Here is a 26,438-nt window from a genome sequence, read left to right on the forward strand (position 1 = left end):
TACTAGAACACCAAGCCTTTCGACAGCCTTACTTGCCAGCAGAAACAGCCTTCACTTTGCTTCCTCCTTTGTGAGTATCCTTAACTGGTGGTATGTAATTGTTACCCAGAACCTAGCTGCAAGGGGATCTGAGAAGTATGGTTCTTGTCTTTTTCGTTTCTACAGTACTGGAAGACTCATAAAAGAGGTGGGAGTTGATGCTGAGTGCCAACTGACAGTTCAATCAATAGTTATTTTATCTGAAATCTGAATTAATGAGGACAAGCAATAGAGGTAGAGGAGTGGGGCACCTAAGAGTGAGTTGGGAGGGCCCAGTTGCTGACATACCACTGAAAGTCCTTCAGGTAGAGTCGCTCCAGGGTTAATTAGACTCGCTCCAGGGTTAGTCCTTCAGGTAGACTCGCTCCAGGGGTAGAAACTCACTCTTAAAGATGAAGGAATTGTCTTAAAATTCTCTCTGGTGCCTTCTCTATTACTTTATACATGGAAGACATTAACTGACATCTGAGACTAGGCTGGGTTCTTGAATGGAAGGGAAAGCAAGGAGCATGGCCCCGGAGAGACTGGTTCTCAATCAGGTCAGGAATGAAGAAGACTGAAGTCTGGGATGAATCAGGAGCCCTTGGGAGGTACCCTAAAGGAGGATGGCACATGTAAAGGCCTTCAGTGGCTCTCCACTGGCTCCTTAATAGAGTCCAAATCTTTTTCTTTTTTTTTTTTTTTTAAGTAAGTTCTATACAATGTGGGACTTGAACTCATGGCTCTGAGCTCAAGAGTCATATGCTCTACCAACTGAGCCAGCCAGGTGCCCCATGAAGTCCAAACTTCGTAAGAGGAGGCACATACCACCCTCCTTCCATGGCCCCCATGGCCATCCCCATTGTGTCCTTTAAGACCCAGCCATACCACACTCCCTGCAGTTTCCCCGCACACACATGAGCCCTATTCTGTTCTGGCCTCCAGGTCTTTGCTCACACTGACCCTCCGCCGAATGTTGTCCACAACTCTGCCTGGCCAACACCTACTCATCCTATAATAATAGAATACTATTATAAATAATACAGTACCCATCAGCTTCTCCAGCAATTTCTCCCGTCCACCATCTTGGGATCAGTGTTCTCCTCCAGGCTGTAGTTACATATGTTCTTCATGACTCTTATGAATCTGTCTTCTTTCAAACATTGTAAGCTCCCATTGTGACTGGTTCTCCTGCTCTATCCCCAGCACCTAGCACAAAGAAGGGAGGCTTTTTGCATAACTCAACCAAGCCAAAATGATGGGAGAAGTGACTCCAAAGACCAGCTCTGCCTGTGCTGGTTCGGGGCTGGGGAGCCTCCTGCTCCTGGCCTCCCTTTGCGCCTGACCCTCCCCTTCCTGGGAAAGGAGTGCCAGACTCTGCCTCAGGGCCTCTTGCTACTGGCTCTTGTGTCTCTCAGCCTGACTCTAGATTGCTCCTCAGTGGTCTCTCTGCTCTGCTCCCCACTCCCATTCACCAAACTCCCAGAGAGCAGATGAGGCAATTGCTCAATTTAAGTTAAAACGCTCCAGTGGGAACGCTCCAGTGGGTTAATTCCCCTTTGCTTTTTTCAAGCTGCCTACGCTGTGTTTCCCTTCTCAGAGAGGAAATCACCTGTTTCCCAGTACTTTCTGTACTGTCTTATACTGGGGAAGGGGTGGCAGGTGGAGGTTTTTGTTTGAGTTTTTGTGTGTGTGTAGGTTACAATTTTAAGATAGGAGTCATTTGTGAATTTGAGAAAGGAAGAAAGACTGTGAGAGGAGTTTTGGTAGAGAATGTCAAACTTACTCTGTACCTATTCACTCAGCTCAATGAGTTTTCAAACCACTGATTATTTCAGGGCTTCTTTATACTTCTCTTTATCAATTGGGAGAAAGCCTGTTTATAAGACAAACTCTGAGAGAAGATAGGGGGTCTTTTTTTTTTTTTTTAAGTGAAATTTTAGCATATTGCTTTACCTTGCAGGGGAATCCAGTTTGTTGGAAACTGTTTTCTCCAGGGCGAAACTGGGGCAGCGTTCTCTTTGGCTCCTTCGCAAAGAAAATTGTCCAAGGTTTTGGAAACCACAGTTGTTGAACCTCACATGATGTCTTTTCTTTCAGCTCATTTAACAGTTACTAGAGGAGACTGGTGTGATGTGGCATGTTTTTTCTTTCTTTCTCTTTTTTTTTTTTCTTTTCCATTTTGCTGGCTCATTGGTGCACACTCCCTGAGGGCCTTGGAGAGCTGTGTTCCTGAAGGGATTTATAACAATCAGCAGGGGTGAATGAAATTTGAGCTGGTGTCAATCCAGGATCCTTCCTTCCTGCCCAAAAGATGCAAGCTCATTCACCAGAACTTTCTTTAAAAAAAGTGCAACAAAAATCTCTGTGTGACCTTGGAGAGTGTTTTTTTTGTTGTTGTTGTTCTTTGTCTCTCTCTCTCTCTCTGTGTGTGTGTGTGTGTGTGTGTGTATTTGAAGTTCGATTTGTCAACAAATAGTATAACACCCAGTGCTCATCGCATCACATGCCCTCCTTAATGACCATGACCCAGTCACCCCCTCCCCTGCCTGCCTCCTCTTCCTCAACCCTTTGATTCCGAGAGTTAGAAGTCTCTCATGGTTTGTCTTCCTCTCTAATTTTTCCCACTCAGTTTCCCTCCTTTCCCTTATAATCTCTTTCACTATTTCTCATATTCCCCATATGAATGAAACCATATGATAAGTGTCCTTCTCCGACTGACTTACTTCACTCAGCATAATACCCTCCAGTTCCAGCCAGGTCGAAGCAAATGGTGGGTATTCGTTGTTTATTTTTCTTTTTCTTTTTTAAAGATTTTATTTATCTATTCATGAGAGACACAGTGAGGGAGAGAGGAGGGGGTGGGGCAAAGACACAGGCAGAGGAAGAAACAGGCTCCATGCAGGGAGCCCGAGGTGGGACTCGATCCCGGGTCTTCAGGATCAGGCCCTGGGCCGAAGGCAGCGCTCAAACTGCTGAGCCACCCAGGCTGCCTGTATTCGTTGTTTCTGAGGGCTGAGAAATATTCCATTGTATATATAGACAACATCTTCTTCTTTTTTTTTTTAAGATTTTATTCATTTATTCATGAGAGACACAGAGAGAGAGAGTGAGGCAGAGACATAGGCAAAGGGAGAAGCAGACTCCTCGTAGGGAGCCCGATATGGGACCTGATCCCGGATCCTGGGATCACACTCCAAACCAAAGGCAGATGCTCAACCATTGAGCCACCCAGGCATCCCTACACCACATCTTCTTTATCCATTCATCTGTAGAATGACATTGAGGCTCCTTCCACTGTTTGATTATTGTGAACATTGGTGCTATAAGCATCAGGGTGCAGGTGTCCTGGCGTTTCACAACATCTGTATCTTTGGGGTAAATCCCCAGCAGTGCAATTGCTGGGTTGTAGGGCAGGTCTATTTTTAACTCTTTGAGGAACCTCCACACTGTTATCCAGAGTGGCTGTGCCAGTTCACATTCCCACCAACAGTGCAAGAGGGTTCCCCCTTCTCCACATCCTCTCCAACATTTGTGGTTTCCTGCCTTGTTAATTTTCGCCATTCTCACTGGTATGAGGTGGTATCTCATGGTGGTTTTGATTTGTATTTCCCTGACAGAAAGTGATGCAGAGCATTTTCTCATGTGCTTGTTGGCCATGTGTATGTCTTCTTTGGTGAAATTTCTGTTCACGTCTTCTGCCCATTTCATGATTGGATTGTTTGTTTCTTTGCTGTTGAGTTTAAAAAGTTCTTTATAGATTTTGGATACTAGCCCTTTATCTGATAGGTCATTTGCAAATATCTTCTCCCATTCTGTAGGTTGTGTTTTCTTTTAGTTTTGTTTGACTGTTTTTTTTGCTGTGCAGAAGCTTTTTATCTTGATCAAGTCCCAATAGTCCATTTTTGCTTTTGTTTCCATTGTCTTCATAGATGTATCTTGCAAGAAGTTGCTGTGGCCAAGTTCAAAAAGGGTGTTGCCTGTGTTCTCCTCTAGGATTTTGATGGATTCTTGTCTCACACTTAGATCTTTCATCCATTTTGAGTTTTATCTTTGTGTATGGTGTGAGAGAATGTTCTAGTTTCATTTTTCTGCACGTGGCTGTCCAATTTTCCCAGCACCATTTATTGAAGAGACTGTCCTTTTGCCGAAAGTGGATAGTCTTTCCTGCTTTGTCAAATATTAGTTGGCCATAGAGTTGAGGGCCCATTTCTGGGTTCTCCATTCTGTTCCATTGATCTATGTGTCTGTTCTTGTGCCAGTGCCACACTGTCTTGATGATCACAGCTTTGTAATACAGCTTGAAATCCGACCTTGTGATACCCCTGGCATTGGTTTTCTTTTTCAATATTCCCCTGGCTATTCGGGGTCTTTTTTGAATCCACACAAATCTTTTTTTTTGTAATAATAATTTTTATTGATGTTCAATATGCCAACATACAGAATAACACCCAGTGCTCATCCCATCAAGTGCCCCCCTCAGTGCCTGCCACCCAGTCACCCCCACCCCCCGCCCTCCTCCCCTCCATCACCCCTAGTTTGTTTCCCAGAGTTAGGAGTCTTCCATGTTCTGTCTCCCTTTCTGATACTTCCTACCCATTTCTTCTCCCTTCCCTTATATTCCCTTTCACTATTATTTATATTCCCCAAATGAATGAGACCATATAGTGTTTGTCCTTCTCCGATTGACTTCTTTCACTCAGCATAATACCCTCCAGTTCCATCCACGTCAAAGCAAATGGTGGATATTTGTCATTTCTAATGGCTGAGTAAATTCCATTGTATACATAAACCACATCTTCTTTATCCATTCATCTTTCGATGGACACCGAGGCTCCTTCCACAGTTTGGCTATTGTGATTCCACACAAATCTAAGATGACTTGTTCCAACTCTGTGAAGAAAGTCCTTGGTATTTTGATAGGGATTGCACTGAATGTGTAAATGGCCCTGGGTAGCATAGACATTTTCACAATATTAATTCTTCTAATTCATGAGCAAACAATCAACGTGATAGATCACATCAACAAGAGAAAAAAACAAGAACCATATGCTCAATAGATGCAGAGAAAGCATTTGACAAAATACAGCATCCATTCCTGATCAAAACTCTTCAGAGTATAGGGATAGAGGGAACATTCCTCAATATCTTAAAAGCCATCTATGAAAAGCTCACAGCAAATATCATTCTCCATGGTGAAAAACCGAGAGCCTTTCCCCTAAGACCAGGAACACGACAGGAACACCCACCACTGTGGGTGTTCTTTATTGTATCTCCACTGAACAGCTCTCCCAGGTCATGGAGGGGGATCTACACCTTCTGTCTTCCCCACCTTCCTGCACCTGCAAGTCACATATGCACATCAAAGGGATGATGGAGCATCATGTCTGGCACTATGTGGGTACTAGGAATTCATAGAAAATACTGCCTGTGACTGGGTAGCTCCATGCATGGGATGCTAGGAGGACATGCCCAGACAGGGGTAAATGGGGCAGGTACCAGGGGGCTCAGAGGAAGGCCTCATTTAGGCCAGTATTGGGGGAGGAGTGCATCAAAGAAAGGTCTTCAAAAATAGGTGAACACAGCATTGAATCTTAAGCACCCCAGAGAGGATATAGGGAACCACAGACCATTTGCTATCACTGGGGTATAAGGTATAAAGGCAGGGAGTACTGGGCCAAAGAGTTCATTAGTTCTTTCTCCCATGAACACTATTGACCTCACTGTCAGTGAAACTTAGGGTGGTTGCTTTTGAAGAAATTGCTTCAATGAAATAGCATCCTGAGAGCTTATAGCTGCCAGATTCAGCTATGGTGAGGCTGATCAATGCAACTCACCAAAATATTCATTTATAGGAAATTTCTGCTGTAGAGAGAGGAAGAGGGAATTCCATTGGTTGGGAGAGTCTCTCTATTCTCTCAGAAGAGGAAAGCCATTGATGAGATGGTTGCAGCATTAAGGTCAGGAGGGATTTAATGGGCCTCATTGCAAGGTATCTGGTTGGCTCCCTCCAGGTACCAGGTAGAGGGAACTCGAGGTGCTATATTGGGAGCTGTGCTGTGGCTGGACTTTGATTCTGAGCCTAATCAATATTAGGTGGTCTCACAGATGCCAGCACGCAAAGCTTGAGATCTGCCATCCTGGCCTGAGATTTTTATCATGTGACTGGCTGTCAATCCAGATGTTCTTTTCCTGTGTTTTCTACACTTGGGTTTTTAAGCCTTGTGCACTGGGCTTGACATTTATCCCAATTAGATTTCATCTTGTTAGATTTGACTCATTATTCCAGCACTCAGAAACCCTTTCTGATCCTGACTCTGTTGTTTGGCTTATTAGCAATTGCTTCCAGCATCATATGTAATGGTGTTTAGAGAAGCAGAAGTACCCCAGAATTTGGAAAAATGTTTGGAAAATCTTACCAAGTGGAGAATGATTTGCTAATGAGTCCAAGGTATGTTTTAGATACCACTAAGAAGTCTAGGGTGTATCCCTAATAGAACGTAATCAGGTTTTCAAGGTATTACCCAGAGGTTCTTTAGGAAGATGTGAGTAGACCATAATGGATTCAGAGAAGGCCATAGCTCATTAACGGAATTGTCAAATGTCTGTCAGGAGCTCACGCAGCAGCGTAAGGGAATTGGGGAGAATGGGATTGACTGTGGTCTTTCCAGCCCCAGCCAGGGAATACATGCCCCAATCAAGTGCCTAGATACAGGGGAGTTTCAGGGTGAGTCACATTGGGGACAAAAATAAAAAATAGTCTAAACTGCTTCTTAAATGTCCATGAAATCACCTGTAAGACCCAACAACTAGTCACAGTCTTGGAGGCACATGGCATCAGGGCCAAAGGAGGTGGCCTTTAGGGCCACACCTTAGGCATCTGTGTGCCTGTGCTCATGGAGCACACACTGGGTCAGGTTGCAGTGTTGTTCAACATGGTAGGCTTCTCTCTCAGCCTCTCTGTCTCTCTGGCTGTCTTTCTTTGACCAGCCTCTATATTTCCATTCACGTAAACCAAATGCTTATGGGATGTAATTTCCCTGGGCTCTGCATCACACTTGCTCCATCTCTCAGGTTCCCCTGGGCCCTTGCTCCTACTGATCTCTCAGCTAGCAATTGCCAGGTGAGTGAGAATGAGAATGACTAGCAGCCTGATGGACTGGGCTGCTGCTATTTGGGGAGGCAAGCATCTGTTTTATCATTCTATTAATTTTTTAAAAATGCAAATAGTCATTTAGCAGGGAGCAACACTTGGCAGGAAGCAGGCAAGTTTGAGCCATAACTTTCAGGCTGTGGATCCAGGGAAGGAAAGAACTGACCCCAGTAAGCTGGTGCAGTCCCTGCGCATCTTGAGTATTCTGAGAACGGTGGGTCTAAATGGACAAAATCCTTTCTGAGTACTGCTTGGTGGTTAAGAGTGTGGGCTACAGAGCCAGGCAAAATAGGTTCAGGTCCTGGCTCCCCCTCTTCCTAAGTATGAGAACCTGAGCTAGTTATTTGGCCTTTCTAGACTCACTGTCCTCATCTGTAAAATGGGAATAGTACAGTACCTACTCCCTAAAGTTGATGTAAAGAATAAATAAGCCAACACCTTGGAAAGTATTCAGAACAAGGCCAAGTATGTATTAAGTACTCAATAAACTATAGCTATAAATTATTATTATATTCTTTTGAGTTTCATAACATCCCTGGGAAGTATTATTATCACCATTTCACAGAAGAAGAGAGGGTCAGAGAGGTCAGCAGAGGCTCAAGACCACATGGACAAAAGGTGGCAGAGACTGGACTTACACTGAAGACATAGGACTATATGTTGCTTCACTAAGCATTTCAGAGCCCCTTTTCAGTCTCTGGATGAAATTATTTTACCTTTGTTATAGATATTCACATACTTTCCTTCTCCAAGCATGCTTTTATCTTCCCAGGCAGATGGCACCAAATATTTACTGTACAATTACATGGCTGTGATGGAATTTAACCAGAGCAAGGGGGGCTCATTAGTGACAAGTCTACAACCCTGAGAGGAGGAAATCACTCCAAGGTTGCATAGTGTAATCCTGCTGGAGTGGGAATGTTGCTTAAAATTGTCCTGGCTCAGGTTCAATGGTAAGAGACACTTGTTTGCCCAACTTGTGGGTTTTGAAGGCAAGCTGAAAGTATTGAAGTGCCGTTAACAAGGTCCAGACTGTCACTTTGTTGTTCAAGGGATGACATTTTATCATGTGCCCACAAAACAAACCCTTATCCAGTGCTTTGAATGTCTGTCATGAAGGAAGGAAGATTGTATGCTCTTTTCCCATGCTCGGAAGATAGGGATGCTGTTTATCAGAACCAATTTGTGAAAGGAACACACACAGAGGAAAGTCCACTTTCTACAAACATCTCTTAGCAGTCCCTGTGTGGAAAATCTGTTGGGGTTCTTCACAGCAAATATTCCAAAGCATTTATAGAGTTCATGTTGTTTATAGTTATTTTTCAAGATTTTATTTATTCATGAGAGACACAGAGAGAGGCAGAGACACAGGCAGATGGAGAAGCAGGCACCCTGCAGGGAGCCCAATGTGGGACTCAATTGTGGGTCTCCGGGACCACGCCCTGAGCCGAAGGCAGACATTCAACAGCTGAGCCTCTCAGGCATCCCTATAAAGCTCATGTTGTAATGCTGGCTGTATTGAGAATTTTCCAAAGTGCCCACCATGATGCCTTCCATGGTGGAAGAGCCATCAGTATAATCCCAAGTCTGGCCCTAATGAGCCACAAGGCCTCAGAGAGGTGGAGTGAGCCTCAGTTTCCCCTTCTGTAAAATGAGTGACTTGGACTTTATATAGACCACTCCAGCTGAGTTTATTAGTCTATGAGTCTATGAACCAAAGTTCATAAGTGGCTATGCTTCCTCATAAAATGGCAAAGATTTTGGTCTAGAATCTGTGACTCTATTAGCAGGACCCACACCTGTTTCTGCTTTAGAACTTTTTCACTTTGTGGTCCTCATCCATCTCCTTGAACTGACTGCTCTGGCTCAATCCCTTTCACTTGAAACCTTGCTTCACCACCAAGAATTTCATTTAATTCCACAAATGTTGATTGAAGACTTACTTTGTTCCCAATCGCATAGTCAGGAAGATGAGTGAGACAAGTTTCCCACTTTGGAGAATTTACAGTCTTATGCTGAGGTTGAGACTTACCAGAATTTCTTTCCTCCATAAATCTCTCTAGTACTTAAATTAGTGGTTCTCAAAGTGTGGTCACCGTACCAGTAGCATTGTAGTACCAGTAGTTCACCTGAGAACTTGCTAGAAATGCAGATTTTTTTGGTGCCACCCTAGATCTAAAGAATCAGAAACTCTGGAGGTGTGGCCCACCAATCTTAGTTTTTAACACTTCTCCAGGGAGTTGGGAGGCACCTCAAGTTTAAGAACCACTGAACTGTCCTCTCAGGGACAAGCTGCAAGACTGTGGTTCTGAGCCCTTAAGGAACCTGAGAAGTTGTCCTGAAGAAAACTGAGTCACTTGGGCTGTCAAGATTCACTTTCAACTCAGTCACAGCTCCTTGGGAACCTCCAACATTTTGAAACTTTGTGGTGTTTTTGTAAATGCCCAGGCATTGTGGAAACAACACGCTTGTTTTGATGGGCACTAATCCAATTTATCACATAATTCCCCATGGAACTTCCAGGCTTCCCTTTAAATTGAGTGTGATGCTTGGTGGGATGTTTACACTGTGATTAAGACCCACAGCAAAGAACCCAGCCCCAGAGGAATTCCTGCTTCCAAACATCTCTGGAGGAAGACTGCTCAGGGGGCCAATCTACAGTCTCCTCTCCCCCTTCCAAGCAGCCTTTCCTTAATATCTTCCTCTGTGGCAGGGTTGTTGCAGATGCCCTCAGCAGGCAGAGATCACTAGGTCATTCTCCCTGTGATAGGTTCACACATCACTGGTGGGTGCAGATGGCTTCTGGGCAGGGGCCGGCCTGGGACCTGGGACCTGTAAGTCCATCATTCATGGCTCTGACCAAGGGCTGTATGCTAGACCAGAGGCACCTTTGTGAAAATTAGAAGAGGCACTCCTAGGCACTTCTCAGGGTGGACACAGTCCTGGGGGCTCAGGGCTGGGCTGGATTTCAGCCACTTGCCTCGTGGGGCAGGAGTCTGTGCAACACGGACTACATACACAGCCAGGAGCAGCAGCCTTCTCCTCCAGAGGCTGGGTCTCACAGGAGAGAAGTGGGGGGCAGTGTGGGAAGACAAGAATGCGAGGCCACCCTCTTCCCCCACACCAGTTCCCAAAAGTCTCACTACCACTTAATGCATTGGGTGTTGCCCTGTCTTCATATAGGTATTTCTCTGCAAAAGAAGAGATTCTCCAACTCTTGGGGCTTCCATTTTCTCATGCTTCTAGTGGGTATGATACTCTGCTTCCCTCTTAAGAGCTTATTCTGAAAATCAAATGAGACCACAGTGATGAATGTGCTCTGGAAAAAAGATTTGAAAACATCCCACAAAGTCAGATTTTATATTGATCTTTCTCCCAGAGTCTCAAAGGTGGTTTTCTGGGGCCTCTGGTTTGAGAAACTCACTTTGAATTCACACAGCCCCAGTGTTATATGTGGGTGCAGCACAAGGTTGGTCTTCTGTTGGGATGCTGTTGTTTGGGGGTGCTTCCTCACTCCCAAATTGGAAAACTTATAAGGCTACAGTGGACGAGGTTTGTGCACAGGCTCTCGGGACGAGTCACAGCCTGGCAAGCCGGCCTGGACAGGATGACCTCATGGGCCTTTCCGACTTGTCATTTTGATGACTGGGTTCACTGTCTCATATTTGGCTTTGTCTCTCTTTCTTGCAGCTGTGGTGATTGGGATTTAGGTCAAGCATTTGGGATCCCTTTTCTAATCCTCATCAAATCTGGATTTAGCTACAGAGTCTGGGAAGGGGAGGGGGACTCCCTTGGCTGGAAGGCAATAGCTCAGAACATCTGAGAAATTCCAACCTCCAACCTCTGAGGCAGAAGGCCTTTTGGTTTATCCCATATCAGCTTCTTCCCAGGAGGTGATGAGTTTTGTCCACAGATTCATACCCCTTTTAGCCTTCTTGCTTGGAGTCTGAAGGAATAGCATGTGGGGGTAAGACAGAGATTCCACATTTGCCTTTTTCCCGTCTAATGGTATCTATTGTTGAAATATATTTCTTGGTCGGTTCCTTCTCTGGTTCCACGATGCCCTGCCTCTCCCCCCACCCCCCACCAGTTGAGGTTGAGTCCCCCTCTCAACCAGATGAGTGCAGCAGTGGTACTGCCTCACCCACCTTGCAAACCACTGCCACCCTCAATTGACCTGTTATTATGTAACAGGCCATCAGAGTTATGTAATATGATGCTAAGGTATTATGCCCATCACTTGTGGTATCACACATGCACTTCTTGGGCCTTTCATGGCTGGCTTCAGGTTACCCGCCACCAGCTCCATTCCTGTCTGTACCTCCAGCAATTCCTTCATCGCTTCTTCCATTTCCGCCATTATTCCTGCCATCTTAGGCTTCCGTTCATGGGTCTCTCTTCGTGTGTTCCTACTTTCAATCCCAACACTGCATAAAACTCATTCATGTCCTATCTTCTTGGCCCCAGCCTCCTAACATCCCTGTTCTCTGAACATCTACTGTCCGCACCACTCTGCTTAATGCTAATTATTCTTTCATTCATTACATTCGTTAAGTTCCCAAGGTAGACTGTAAGCTCCTTGATGGTGCTCCCCGTTGTAGGCTTGTGGTATATGCCATGCAGTATCCAGCCAAGCTTTTGTGGCCTGCACTAAATAATAAAATCATGTTTGACCCTGATCAGGGGTTTGCTCATCTTAAAACTGTATTGAGGGATCCCTGAGTGGCGCAGCGGTTTGGCGCCTGCCTTTGGCCCAGGGCGCGATCCTGGAGACCCGGGATCGAGTCCCATATCGGGCTCCCGGTGCATGGAGCCTGCTTCTCCCTCTGCCTGTGTCTCTGCCTCTCTCTCTCTCTCTCTCTGTGACTATCATAAATAAATAAATTTAAAAAAAATTAAAAAAAAACTGTATCGATGACGTTTTAGGAACCGAAGTGTTCATTTATCTTGCAAAAAATTAATAGTATCTGTTTGTAGCCAATACTCATGATCACCCCATCATGCACATTATATACTTACAGCTTCTCTGAGTGGGGAAGAAAGACCAATGAAGACTGGAGTTCCAAAGATGACCCCCAGCCCTAGGAATTCCAGTAACAGCCAGCCTGCACTGGCCCTTAGCACTCCTCCAATGAGTTTGACCTCTCCTCTTTCCCCAGAGAGCTCCTGTGAGAATAAACAGGCAGACCTGGTCTTCATCATCGACAGCTCCCGCAGCGTCAACACCCATGACTATGCAAAAGTTAAGGAGTTCATCCTGGACATCTTGCAGTTCTTGGACATCAGTCCTGACCTCACCCGAGTGGGCCTGCTGCAGTATGGCAGCACCATCAAGAACGAGTTCTCCCTCAAGACCTTCAAGAGGAAGTCTGAAGTGGAGCGTGCCGTCAAGAGGATGAGGCACCTGTCCACAGGCACCATGACGGGGCTGGCCATCCAGTATGCCCTGAACATTGCATTCTCAGAAGCAGAGGGGGCACGGCCCCTGAGAGAGAACGTGCTGAGGGTCATAATGATTGTGACTGATGGGAGGCCACAGGACTCCGTGGCTGAGGTGGCTGCCAAGGCACGCGACACAGGCATCCTGATCTTTGCCATCGGTGTGGGCCAGGTGGACCTCAACACACTGAAGGCCATCGGGAGCGAGCCCTATGAGGACCATGTCTTCCTGGTGGCCAACTTCAGCCAGATGGAGTCCCTGACCTCGGTGTTCCAGAAGAAGTTGTGCAGTAAGTCCTGCTCCCCTGTGGAGGATTCCTTCTTTTACCTTTCAGCATAGATTCTGTGCTACCTTATCCCAGGTACTGTGCAGGGAAGCAGTGCTCCACAAAGGCCAGGATAGACACAGTGTTCTCTTGGGGTTGCACTCTAGCCAAGGAGGCAGATAATAAGGAGACAGTGACACAGATGAGTAAGTAACTGTAGTCATGACAGTGTCATGGAGGAAGAATGCAGGGCAGGACTCAACCAAGGCCAGGGAGTTCGGGGAGATTTCTCTGAGGAATGGACGTTTAAACCCACACTGTTGAATGACCACGAGTAGATAGGCAGTATTTCTCCAGCACATTGGACTGCGCTGGCATTTCCTAAGTTAGAATTTGTGAGTCGGAGTATAGATGAGAATAGGAGGGCAAAAAAATACCATAATGTCTCCTTGGATGGGGTCCAATACCAAGCACCATTGCCCCATGGTGATGCAAGTGGTGGATGCTTCCTCCTCAGAGAGGCCCAGTGCATAAGAAGGCCTGAGCTGAGGTCACCTCCTTCTGCAGGGGGGATGCCTCCCCACGTCCTTGAGCTGCCTTCTGCTGTAAGGCTCATCTGCCCTCTCTTGCTTGTCTTTCTTTCTTTCTTTTTTTTTACTTTTTATTACCATTTTATTCAATCCTTTTTTATGGTTTTATTTATTTTTTTAATTTTTATTTAAATTCAATTTGCCAACGTATAGTATAACATCCAGTGCTCATCCCATCACATGCCCTCCTCAGTGCCCATCACCCAGTTACCCCATCCCTCCACCCACCTCCCCTCCAGCAACCTTCAGTTTGTTCCCCAGAGCTAGGAGTCTTTCATGGTTTGTCTTCCTCTCTGATTTTTACCCCACTCAGTTTCCCTCCTTCCCTTATGGTCCCTTGACCTGTTTCTTATATTCTACATAGGAGTGAAATCATTTGATAATTTCCTTTCTCCAATTGACTTATTTCAGTCAGCCTAATACCCGCCCCTCTTGCTTTCTAACCCTCCTCTCCATGAGATTTCTCTGTCCCTTCCTTGTTATCTGGTTCTCAGGGACCTGTGCCCAGAACTCATGCCTCAACTTCGCCCCCCGCAAGTCTGCTCGCTCTCTTCCCAGTTTCCTGTTTCTGCCTCTGGCTTCCTGTGCTTTCCTCCTCCAGGAGGGCAGTGGCCCAGGAGGCCTACCTAGTCTCCTTGCCAGTCCCTGGAAACTGGAAACGTGCCTCTGAACTGGTAAACCGTGTCCAGTCCTACCTTGCCCACCTCCCTTTATTCCTGTCCCCTCCAACTGCCATGCTTCTTTGATGGGAAAGCAAAAGGAAAGATCTATTTTGAAATCATTAGTGTTCCCCAGGAGTATCTGTGGAGAATGAGCTTAAGGACTAGACTCATTTCCAGCTCCCCAGGATCAGGACTCTGTCCCCCTGGGGGCTCTGAGGACTCGACTCTGTTCTCAGACTCTGACACAGCTTAGAGACCTCTGTTCCCCCCCACCAAAGCCTCAGGGAGGAAAAACAGTGTGTTTTGATGTGTCATATATATATATATATATATATATATATATATACCCGGCTGAGAACTAACCTCAAAAAGCAGAGATTCCATTGTTTCTTGACTCCCAAATCAAAAGATTCATTAAAAAATAAATCAATGCCATGAAGGAAAAAGAACTTTTTTCTCTGCCCTGTCATTTGGAGAATTTTCAAAAGTGCCATTTGTCCTGGCACCGCAGAAGAGCCCCGGTCACCTGGTCAACTTCCACCAGTAGAATGAGCTACAAATATTTTAAGGTTTATGACTTTAAATGACTTCTGCAGAATTTATATTCCCCCTTTCCTGGAAATATTAAAAAAGAAATTGGTTCCATAACCGTTTTGATGAGTTTATGCATTTGTTTTGGAAAATGTCAATGGAGGAGTTATTTTCTGAGCGCTCTGGATTTATCAGCAAATGAAAAGGCAGTATGAGGCTGAGGATGTAGCCTTGTCTGAAGAAAAACCTTCTCTGTGTGTTTATGGTCAGGCAGCAAAATTAAAAGGCAGTTTGGGCCCTCCACCCCACCCTTGGTTGTAATCCAGAAGCCCTAAGAACATAGGGCTATTGGTTTGTTTGTGTGGCCTGGGAACTGAATCCCCCTGGCCACCAGCAGGGAACTAGCTCCTCTCCCACCTCCCATGGCCTGGTGGGCTTCTGCTGAGCAGACCTGTTAATGTCTAAAAAGGTTGAGGAGGCTCGGGGGCCCCTTTCTCAACCCTGCAATAAAGACTGCAATAACTAATATTTGTAAAGCACTTTACCTTCTGTTCTTGTATTTGATCCTCGCGAAAATCTGGGGGAAGCAACGCAGTAGCATCCCTCCTTCTTTACACCTTAGTAAACAGCTTAAGTGAATTCCTGGTCGGTGGGTTCTATTTGCAAACTTCTTGCTCATTGAGCTCCTCCACGTGTCAGGGGTTGTAAATTGCTCTTTTAAGGTAAACCATTTTCTTTTAAGGTGGCAACCATTAAGGTGGCCACCTCCACAGTCTAGCCTTGCAAGGTCAACCAGCTTTGAGGTTGGCATTTGCCTCAGAATTTGACAGGAAGCCTTTGTAGGATAGGAGGAGGGGCAGACTTGAATCTCATCCCCACGCCATCTGTACAATACTTTGCAATGTGTAAAATGGGGATTTTACCTACAGAGTAGATGTGTGAAGGGGCGTTATCAACTGTAGAGCCCTATACAGTGTGTGCCATGCTGTGTGTGATTACAGTCAGATACACAGAGGACCAGCAGGCTAGGCAGATGGCCTCAGTTTTGACCCGCACTCCAATTATCAGACAACAGCAAGGAATATCTTTGAAGTTCCAGGCATCTGTGAGGTTTTGGAAGTCTCATTTGTTCCTTAAATATTTGTTGAGCTACATTCTGTTATTAATAGCTAATTTTGTCCTTCTGTATGCATTTAATACTTACAACAGTCTTATGAGGCGGGTGCTCTTATCATTCCCATTTTACAGAAGTGTAAACTGAGCCTTAGAAAAGATAAGCAATTTCAAATAGCAGGGCTGGAGATTCAGATTGCAGGCTCTCTGGCCCAAGCTCTTATGCTCCATGTGCCAGGCCTGAGGGTTATAGGCTGCTGGGAAGATGCTCTCCTCACAGAGAAATAGGATGCCACCTATCTAAAATGTGCACTTCTGAGAGTCACCTGGCACTGAGGGTCAAAGAACACGTGGGGCTCTCTAGGGGTTCTAAGAGGGCTTTAGAAAGGAGATGATAATAATCATTATCATTTATTGATATTAATATAATATTAATGCACTGGTTTGACCTATTAGCATATGTTAACTCATTTTTCTCACACAACAAATCTTCGAAGTAGGTGTTCTTACAACTGTCATTTTACAGAAGAGAAAATTGAGACCCAGAGAGGTTCAATGACTTGTCCAAGGTCACACAACACTATGGTAGAGTTGAGATGTCGGCCCAGGCCTACTGCCTCAGAGCCTATATCTTAACCACTCTGTGCTACACAGACTTGACTGATGAGTTGGAGTTTCCTGGCTACTGGGGTAGGGGAAGGGGTTGGGCCATGGCAATAAGCCAGGAAAGGAATGATTTTTTAATTGACTTTTTTATTTCATTAAACAATAACAACAGCAGCAAAGAACTAGTTCAGATTCTCTCATAATGTTGTAACCTGTTAAGGAGACTTGACCCACCATTTGAAAACTGCACACAAAGGGGTAGGCATAGAAGTGGAGGCCACCATGCAAAGAACAGGATTTCTGAGGGTTGGAGGGCTAAGACTCCTACGCTTCTAGCTGAGCTGAAAAATGCTGCTGGATCTGTGGATCGGAAGAGATAGGCAGTCGTCCTGAGTGATCAAAGCAGGAAACTTTATTGTAAAACTAGGAAGAGATTAGGCTCTGAAGCCAGGGTGCCCCTGAGTGGCAGACCTAGTTCTGGCTTTCACCGGCTGTGTGGTCATGAACTTGGGCACAGCGGTGGCTTTATATCCACGGGCAGTAAATTCCTACACCAGCCACAGCAGGAGGGAGAATGCTGAGGTTGCATTCTCAGGCCACCCCTGAGAGCCCCAGAGAGACTTGGAGAGGAGGGATCCTGTGAAGTGAGAACCTGTCTACAAGATGACCAAAACCTACACATCCCAGGGTCTGCCATTTTTGCCACCCAGTGCGAGAGGACACTGAATCTAGGGGCTGAAAAACTCAGGTCTACCCGGAGCTTTCTGATGACTCATTGTAACCTGGGCAGGACTGCTTTTAATTAACCTCTTGCTACCTGCTGTATCGACCAGGGCTGGTAGTTGGAGCCTGAATGCTCCTGTTCCTATGCTAATAGCCCCATCCCACCCAGGTCAGGCATGCATTAAGGCTCTCATAGTATTCCTAAGACCTTTTGTGAACCAGCCTGGGCAAAGTCTACACTTACTACAGCTCTTTGAGGCTCTGGTGTTAAGTGAGAGACAAGACTGACTTCAACAAAGGTTGGCTCTTTGTACCCAACAATTGTTCCTTTCTAGACCTCTAGTCAGCCCTGCCACTCCTTTGATCATTTATGCATTTGTTAATAAGCATTTATACACATTTCTATCTTTTAGTTAAAGCAAAATCCAATTCTGCCAATGATGTGGTCTGCTGACTAGTGATTCCTTCCGCAGAACACAAAGCCTTGACCCACTTGCAACCTGTCAGGCCTTGTGGAGGTGAGTGGAGGAGGCAGGACAACCTCCCCTGCATCATGGCACAGAGCCCAGTTGGTTGCACGGGACAGCTGGGTGTGAGGGCCTTGAAGTTCTTGGAAACCCCAATCACTCATCCATAAAGTTTGACAGATGGAGAATTTTTATTTTATCTCAGTCAAAATGTTTGGGATTCTTTTGCTTGAAAATAACAGAAATTTGGGATCCCTGGGTGGCGCAGTGGTTTGGCGCCTGCCTTTGGTCCAGGGCGCGATCCTGGAGACCCGGGATCGAATCCCACATCGGGCTCCCGGTGCATGGAGCCTGCTTCTCCCTCTGCCTGTGTCTCTGCCTCTCTCTCTCTCTCTCTGTGACTGTCATAAATTAAAAAAAAAAAAGAAAAGAAAAAAAAAGAAAATAACAGAAATTTGATTTGAACTAGCTTTTGGGGGTAGGGGAGATGGTATTATATGCCCTCATGGAAATAAGGAGGAGAGGAGTGAATGGCAGCCCCACTTTCTCTCCACCTCCTCCCTCTGCCTCAGGAGCAGAAGGCATGCAACCTGCCAGCCCCCCATATGTCCTTGCCCTTGGTTTAAGGCCCTTTCTCCTCAGTTCTCATTCCTGGATGCCAAGGAAGGACTCTCTGCAGGCCAGTGGCATCCAGGAGGGGGCTGCCTCCTCCCAACACGTGGGCAGCTCTGACAGTTCCCATGCATTTGAGGTGAGAAGGAAGGGCGATTTCTAGAAAAGGAGGTGGATGGTGCTGCACAGACAAAATACTAAGTGTCTGTGCTGAGGGGCCCTAGACACCATTCATGCCTTTATTCTACAGGTAAAGAAACAGGTCTAGAAGGGCTACCCAACTTACCTGAACTCCTCTCCCTTGTTCAGGTAGAGGTGAACTGGAGCACCTTCTCCCCTTCTCATCCAAATCTTCCCTTCTCCAACGCACTTTCCGTGAGACCAACTTATAGTCTCCTGCTTCCGATTCTTTTACAACACATGGCCAAAACAAGCTGTAGTAATGAGCTGTCATTCCAAAACCCTCTTCAAGAGTTCTTGTAATTTCCCCATTTGACAGGTGAAGAAAGGGAAGTTTAGGGAAAATAAGTAATTCATACAATGTCACAGTAAGTGGTGAAGCAGAGCCTTCAGGCAGTCTGCTTCCAGGAGTCGCCCTCGTCACCACTGTGCTGCCTGCTGCCGACGCGTGCTTTCTCTACCTCACATCTCCTGTTCCCTTAATTCGTCTGCCAGGGTCCTGGTGAGAAGACAGGCAGGCACCAGGCTCATCACCTGGGCCTTACACCAGTGGCTAACTGCTGTGCTGCTGGTTGCCTTGACTTGAGACTTCCTTCATTACCCAGGAGAGGGACATGCTGAGAGCTCCTCAGAGACAACCCCATGCCTGTGGGCCACTGGGCTCCAGCCATCCGGGAAAGGAAGAGAGCCTTCCAGGGTGCATAGCAAATGCAAATTAAAAACAGGATAATGATTTTCCACACTCACGACTGTTGGAAACTTAACATTGTGTTAATCCTGAGTGCTGAGGTTTTTTGTGTGGGAATTGTTTCTCTTGTGCTCTGCTGGCGTGAACCACCTTGCAAGGCAATTATGCCACATCTGTTCAAACCAGGACCGAGCTCTAGTGAAACCACTGCACATGTGCTCGAGATGTGTTTGAGAATGTACATCTCAGCCTCATGAAAGTGAAAATTTGGTGACTGCTCAAGTGATGGCTTATGGGGAAATGGCTAAACACGAGGAAGACTCGTAGGACCAATCAATAAAGTGATTGAAAGGAATAAACTAGACCTAATGTATTTGATCAAATATAAGATATACAGTTGATTCTCATCATTCTCAGAATTATGTTCTGTAAAGTTATGGTGAATGCTGAATTTGCAAATACCGAACCATGGCTCCTAAGGGAAATACAGAATTAGGTTCCTATAAGCCTCTAGTGTCCACATTTTTGTCAACTGATAACATATAACCTTGTTCTATGTGTTTAAAGGCACTTTATTCAACATATATGTTGCTTCATTAACACTGAACTCACAGCCAATAGTACTATTATTTCTGCAGGCATGCAATTGATTTAACATACAATTTTCCCTGTGAAGCGCCTCAGAGCCTGCTTGCACTTAGGAGCACTAGACCCACTTCACAAGCGCCTCGTGTCAGCAAACACCAGCACTTCCGCGCTCTGCTTGGGGCCATGCTAAACAGCAAAACACCAAAAAAAAAAAAAAAAAAAAAAGCACAAAAATTTTTAAAATGTGGCACTAAATAGTGTTTGAAAAAGATACCTGTTTACCATCTGAGAGCTGCAACAAAGAGGCAGGGCTTCGCTTTATCCCACCTCCGCTTGCAATGTGCACGTCAGCAGATTCACATTTTTCATCACTGAGCATGCCGCTGAATGAGTGCGAAAGCACTCTGAGTATTGATTTCAGGATTACCAATAAATCTTAGTGAGTAGGCAAGTTCACAAATACGGAGTCTGTGAATAATTAAGATCAATTGTACATGGTTTCACATTTTAACATCTTTCAAATTGGGGTGCATCTTAGAGTCCCTGAAAGACAGTATATACATCAATACAGATAGCATCTGTGGTCAGCATTGAGTGGAAATCCAAGCTGACAATCAGACATATAGAATGAGCCCACATATGTAAAATAAGACAATAAACCTCCATGCTTCCCTTTGCTATATATAGCTAACATATGGAGCAGTCCCCCAGGGCACTGTTCTAAGCACTTTACTATCTTAATTATTTTAACCTTTACAAAGCCCGTATGAGGTAGGTGCTATTTTATGCAAATGGAGGTTAAGAAAAATTGCCTAGATCACAGAAATAGATTTTTTTTCACACCAAAGTAAAACTGATTGATTGGATTTTAATCTATGAACTTTCCAAACATTGTATCTTAACAGGAATTAAAACACAAAGAATTATAAACTCACAACAATCATTCTAAATTTTATTGTTAAGAATTTTAAAACTTTTACTCCTTTTATTTCCCACAGTATTTCTTACTTAGAAGTAATGAGACATGAATGTAAGGTATGTCATCAATTTCATCAATAGCTCAATTTTCCTAAGTGCTGGATTAATGAGATTGTTCTTAGCTTTTGAAAGCCTCTTTTATTTTGGCTTCATAAAAAATCTATTCCTGCATATGGACATCTTTTTTTGTTTGAGAACACTTACATAACTTGTACTCTGTTTATAATGATGCTTGTTAATTTTAAATATGTTCAAGTTGAATTATTTGAATAAAGTAATAAACTAAGATGTAAAAAAATGAGAATTTTTATGAGCTCCAGATAGACTTATGCAAGAACTGATGTATCTGAAAATCAAAGTACTTCAGAAACTAAATGCAGAAATATTTTAAATTGAAAAGACAGAAAGATTATGGAAACATGGGGATCCCTGGGTGGCGCAGCGGTTTGGCGCCTGCCTTTGGCCCAGGGTGCGATCCTGGAGACCCGGGATCGAATCCCACATCAGGCTCCCGGTGCATGGAGCCTGCTTCTCCCTCCACCTGTGTCTCTGCCTCTCTCTCTCTCTCTCTCTCTGTGACTATCATAAGTTAAAAAAAAAAAAGATTATGGAAACATAGAACTTAGATGTGCATTTTTTACTCCAAAATATTCTGTGTGACACTTCGTGTATTAAAAGATTGCTCTGGGGATTTATGGTCCTAAAAAAAACTGTTGACTCTTTACCATATCCTCATTTAACTAATAGCTTGTCCTCCATCGCCATTGCTGCTACTGAAAATCTACGCATTAGCCAATGCCCCCTCGGGTATCAGCAAACTTTCTGGGTCCCCAGTCGAGTATTATTAATTGAACCATGAAATTTCTGTTTTTTGGTAGGTCATTTTTGACCCATTTTTATCAGCTATGTCACATGTCAACCTAGTATCATTTCCCTTTAACTCTCTGTGGCCCTTGATCTATATATTGCTGATGGCATTTACCTAGACTGACTGTCCAACCAGAGTCTCTAAGTCCCCTTGAGGGTATGGACTGCAGTTTGTTTTCCTTTCGGTCCTGCTTTCTCCTTGACAGTAGGTTCTGATAAATGTGGGTGGATGAAGTCAGAGAAGGCATCATCATTGCCTTAACTTGCTGTATCTTCCCTTTCAGTGGTCCACATGTGCAGCGTCCTGGAGCATAACTGTGCCCACTTCTGCATCAATACCCCCGGCTCATACGTCTGCAGGTGCAAACAAGGGTACATCCTCAACTCAGATCAGACGACTTGCAGAAGTAAGATTGCTTTGCTGATGTATCTGTACTGTCCTCATCTGCCCTCACTCTCTGCTCTCTCAAGGGCCTCTTTTTTTTTCTTTTTTCCATTTTGCTATTTTAATAATAAATTTATTTTTTATTGGTGTTCAATATGCCAACATACAGAATAACACCCAGTGCTCATCCCATCAAGTGCCCCCCTCAGTGCCCGCCACCCATTCACCCCCACGCCCCGCCCTCCTCCCCTCCATCACCCCTAGTTCGTTTCCCAGAGTTAGGAGTCTTTATGTTCTGTCTCCCTTTCTGATATTTCCCACACATTTCTTCTCCTTTCCCCTCTATTCCCTTTCACTATTATTTATATTCCCTAAATGAATGAGAACATACACTGTTTGTCTTTCTCCGACTGACTTACTTCACTCAACATAATACCCTTCAGTTCCATCCACGTTGAAGTAAATGGTGGGTATTTGTCGTTTCTAATGGCTGAGTAACATCCCATTGTATACATAGACCACATCTTCTTTATCCATTCATCTTTCGATGGACACCGAGGCTCCTTCCACATTTTGCCTATTGTGGACATTGCTGCTATAAACATCGGGGTGGAGGTGTCCCGGTGTTTCATTGCATCTGTATCTTTGGGGTAAATCCCCAGCAGTGCAATTGCTGGGTCGTAGGGCAGGTCTATTTTTAACTCTTTGAGGAACCTCCACACAGTTTTCCAGAGTGGCTGCACCAGTTCACATTCCCACCAACAGTGTAAGAGGCTTCCCTTTTCTCCGCATCCTCTCCAACATTTGTGGTTTCCTGCCTTGTTAATGTTCCCCATTCTGACTGGTGTGAGGTGGTATCTCATTGTGGTTTTGATTTGTATTTCCCTGATGCCAGTGATGCAGAGCATTTTCTCATGTGCCTGTTGGCCATGTCTATGTCTTCCTCTGTGAGATTTCTATTCATGCCTTTTGCCCATTTCATGATTGGATTGTTTGTTTCTTTGCTGTTGAGTTTAATAAGTTCTTTATAGATCTTGGAAACTAGCCCTTTATCTGATACGTCATTTGCAAATATCTTCTCCCATTCTGTAGGTTGTCTTTTAGTTTTGTTGACTGTGTCCTTTGCTGTGCAAAAGCTTCTTATCTTGATGAAGTCCCAATAGTTCATTTTTGCTTTTGTTTCTTTTGCCTTCGTGGATGTATCTTGCAAGAAGTTACTGTGGCCGAGTTCAAAAAGGGTGTTGCCTGTGTTCTCCTCTAGGATTTTGATGGAATCTTGTCTCACATTTAGATCTTTCATCCATTTTGAGTTTATCTTTGTGTATGGTGCAAGAGAGTGGTCCAGTTTCATTCTTCTGCATGTGGATGTCCAATTATCCCAGCACCATTATTGAAGAGACTGTCTTTCTTCCAGTGGATAGTCTTTCCTCCTTTATCGAATATTAGTTGACCATAAAGTTGAGGGTCCACTTCTGGGTTCTCTATTCTGTTCCATTGATCTATGTGTCTGTTATTGTCCTGTTTTGATGACCACAGCTTTGTAGTACAACCTGAAATCTGGCATTGTGATGCCCCCAGATATGGTTTTCTTTTTTAAAATTCCCCTGGCTATTCGGGGTCTTTTCTGATTCCACACAAATCTTAAAATAATTTGTTCCAACTCTCTGAAGAAAGTCCATGGTATTTTGATAGGGATTGCATTAAACGTGTAAATTGCCCTGGGTAACATTGACATTTTCATAATATTAATTCTGCCAATCCATGAGCATGGAATATTTTTCCATCTCTTTGTGTCTTCCTCAATTTCTTTCAGAAGTGTTCTATAGTTTTTAGGGTATAGATCCTTTACCTCTTTGGTTAGGTTTATTCCTAGGTATCTTATGCTTTTGGGTGCAATTGTAAATGGGATTGACTCCTTTTTTTTTTTTTTAAAGTATAGGACTACACTTTGCAGTCCCTCCCTTCTAATTTTTTTATTTTTTTATTTACGATAGTCACAGAGAGAGAGAGAGAGAGGCAGAGACACAGGCAGAGGGAGAAGCAGGCTCCATGCACTGGGAGCCCAATGTGGGATTCGATCCTGGGTCTCGAGGATCGCGCCCTGGGCCAAAGGCAGCCGCCAAACCGCTGCGCCACCCAGGGATCCCCTGGGACTGACTCCTTAATTTATCTTTCTTCAGTCCCATTGTTAGTGTATAGAAATGCCACTGACTTCTGGGCATTGATTTTGTATCCTGCCACACCGCCAAATTGCAGTATGAGTTCTAGCAATCTTGGGGTGGAGGCTTTTGGGTTTTCTAGGTAGAGTATCATGTCATCGGCGAAGAGGGAGAGTTTGACTTCTTCTTTGCCAATTTGAATGCCTTTAATGTCTTTATGTTGTCTGATTGCTGAGGCTAGGACTTCCATACTATGTTGAATGGCAGTGGTGAGAGTGGACACCCTGTCTTGTTCCTGATCTTAGGGGAAAGGCTCCCAGTGCTTCCCCATTGAGAATGATATTTGCTGTGAGCTTTTCGTAGATGGCTTTTAAGATGTTGAGGAATGTTCCCTCTGTCCCTACGCTCTGAAGAGTTTTGATCGGGAATGGATGCTGTATTTTGTCAAATGCTTTCTCTGCATCTAATGGGAAGATCATATGGTTCTTGGTTTTTCTCTTGCTGATATGATGAATCACATTGATTGTTTCACGAGTGTTGAACCAGACTTGTGTCCCGGGGATAAATCCTACTTGGTCATGGTGAATAATTTTCTTAGTGTACTGTTGGATCCTATTGGCTAGTATCTTGTTGAGAATTTTTGCATCCATGTTTATCAGGGATGTTGGTCTGTAATTCTCCTTTTTGATGGGGTCTTTGTCTGGTTTTGGAATTAAGGTAATGCTGGCCTCATAGAAGGAATTAGGAAGTACTCCATCTCTTCCTATCTTTCCAAACAGCTTTAGTAGAATAGGTATGGTTTCTTCTTTAAATGTTTGATAGAACTCCCCTGGGAAGCCATCTGGCCCTGGACTTTTTTGTCTTGGGAGGTTTTTGATGACTGCTTCAATTTCCTCCCTTGTTATTGGCCTGTTCAGGTTTTCTATTTCTTCCTGTTCCAGTTTTGGTAATTTGTGGTTTCCAGAAATGCATCCATTTCTTCTAGATTGCCTAATGTATTGGCATTTTATATATATATATATATATATATATATATATATATATTCATAATATGTTTTTAAAATCGTTTGTATTTCCTTGGTGTTGGTAGTGATCTCTCCTTTCTCATTCATGATTTTATTTATTTGAGTCTTCTCTCTCTTCTTTTTAATAAGGCTGGCTAATGGTTTATCTATCTTGTTATTTCTTTCAAAGAACCAACTCCTGGGGTTGTTGATCTGTTCCACAGTTCTTCTGGTCTCGATTTCGTTGAGTTCTGCTCAAATCTTTATTAACTCTCTTCTTCTCCTGGGTGTAGGATCTATTTGCTGTTTTTTCTCTAGCTCCTTTGGGTGTAAGGTTAGCTTTTGTATTTGAGTTCCTTCCAGTTTTCGGATGGATGCTTGTATTGCGATGTATTTCCCCCTTAGGACTGCTTTTGCTGCATCCTAAAGATTTTGAATGGTTGTATCTTCATTCTCATTAGTTTCCATGAATCTTTTTAATTCTTCCTTAATTTCCTGGTTGACCCTTTCATCTTTTAGCAAGATGGTCCTTAACCTCCATGTGTTTGAAGTCCTTCCAAGCTTCTTGTTTTGATTTAGTTCTCATTTCAAGGCAAATTGGTCTGAGAATATGCAGGGGACGATCCCAATCTTTTGGTATCGGTTCAGACCCGATTTGTGACCCAGTATGTGGTCTATTCTGGAGAAAGTTCCATGTGGACTTGAGAAGAATGTGTATTCAGTTGATCTCAAGGGCCTCTTGAATCATCTTTGGCCCCTCACCGAACCAAGTTAGCATCTCCCTAAGAAAAGAAAGGAGGAAAAAAAAAAATAAGAAAAGAAAGGAGGCTTTATAAGATACTCATGTATTTTATGTTGGCCTCCAGACCCCAACACCCTGCTATCACAGTGCCTGGACCAGAGTCTGACACATAGTAGGCCAGAAGGAAGAGTTTGGAAGACCGTTTGAGGCACCTACTTAGAAGTTACCTTTGGGATTCATGAGCTGGTGTCTTTTACTTCCAAGCTGTTCTTTACGGGGAACCACTGGAGAGCCTTTTCATTCACTGTCTCTATTAACTGTACCCTGAAGAATGGTTTCTGAATTTTATTCTCTTCTCTGAAGCATTTACTTAGGGTGAGTTATTAACACTGGTTGGGAATGGTTATTCAAATTCTGTTTTAGAAGTGTGTAGGGATCTAGTCGCTTTGGCAAGGACACTTTATAGATCTCCTAAATAAAAAAGGTCAAAAGATAAAATGCAGATAGAAGTCACATTCTCATTTTTTTTTTACCAAGCCCCCAAAACAGACAACATACTGACATTTGAACCAGCAAGAGGTAATCTGCCTCTCAGAGGAGAGAATTACCTCTATGCTGAGTGTTGTGCCTATGTATATATATTTTTAAGTTGTAAGTAAACCCACAC

The 26,438-nt window shown here is 44.2% G+C and overlaps 1 protein-coding gene across 2 annotated transcripts in view; it reads left to right on the forward strand.

Annotated features, from left to right (window-relative positions):
- Positions 1-26,438, forward strand: part of MATN2 (matrilin 2) — a 136,252-nt gene that overhangs the window by 30,220 nt on the left and 79,594 nt on the right. For both annotated transcript variants that reach the window (XM_055303433.1, XM_055303434.1), the window contains exons 3-4: positions 12,331-12,900; positions 21,766-21,888. In XM_055303433.1, coding sequence (XP_055159408.1) covers positions 12,331-12,900; positions 21,766-21,888 — 693 coding nt within the window. The remainder of the gene's footprint in view (positions 1-12,330; positions 12,901-21,765; positions 21,889-26,438) is intronic.

This window comes from Nyctereutes procyonoides, unplaced genomic scaffold, assembly GCF_905146905.1.
Source record: "Nyctereutes procyonoides isolate TBG_1078 unplaced genomic scaffold, NYPRO_anot_genome, whole genome shotgun sequence".
In the NCBI taxonomy this organism is placed as follows: Eukaryota; Metazoa; Chordata; class Mammalia; order Carnivora; family Canidae; genus Nyctereutes; species Nyctereutes procyonoides.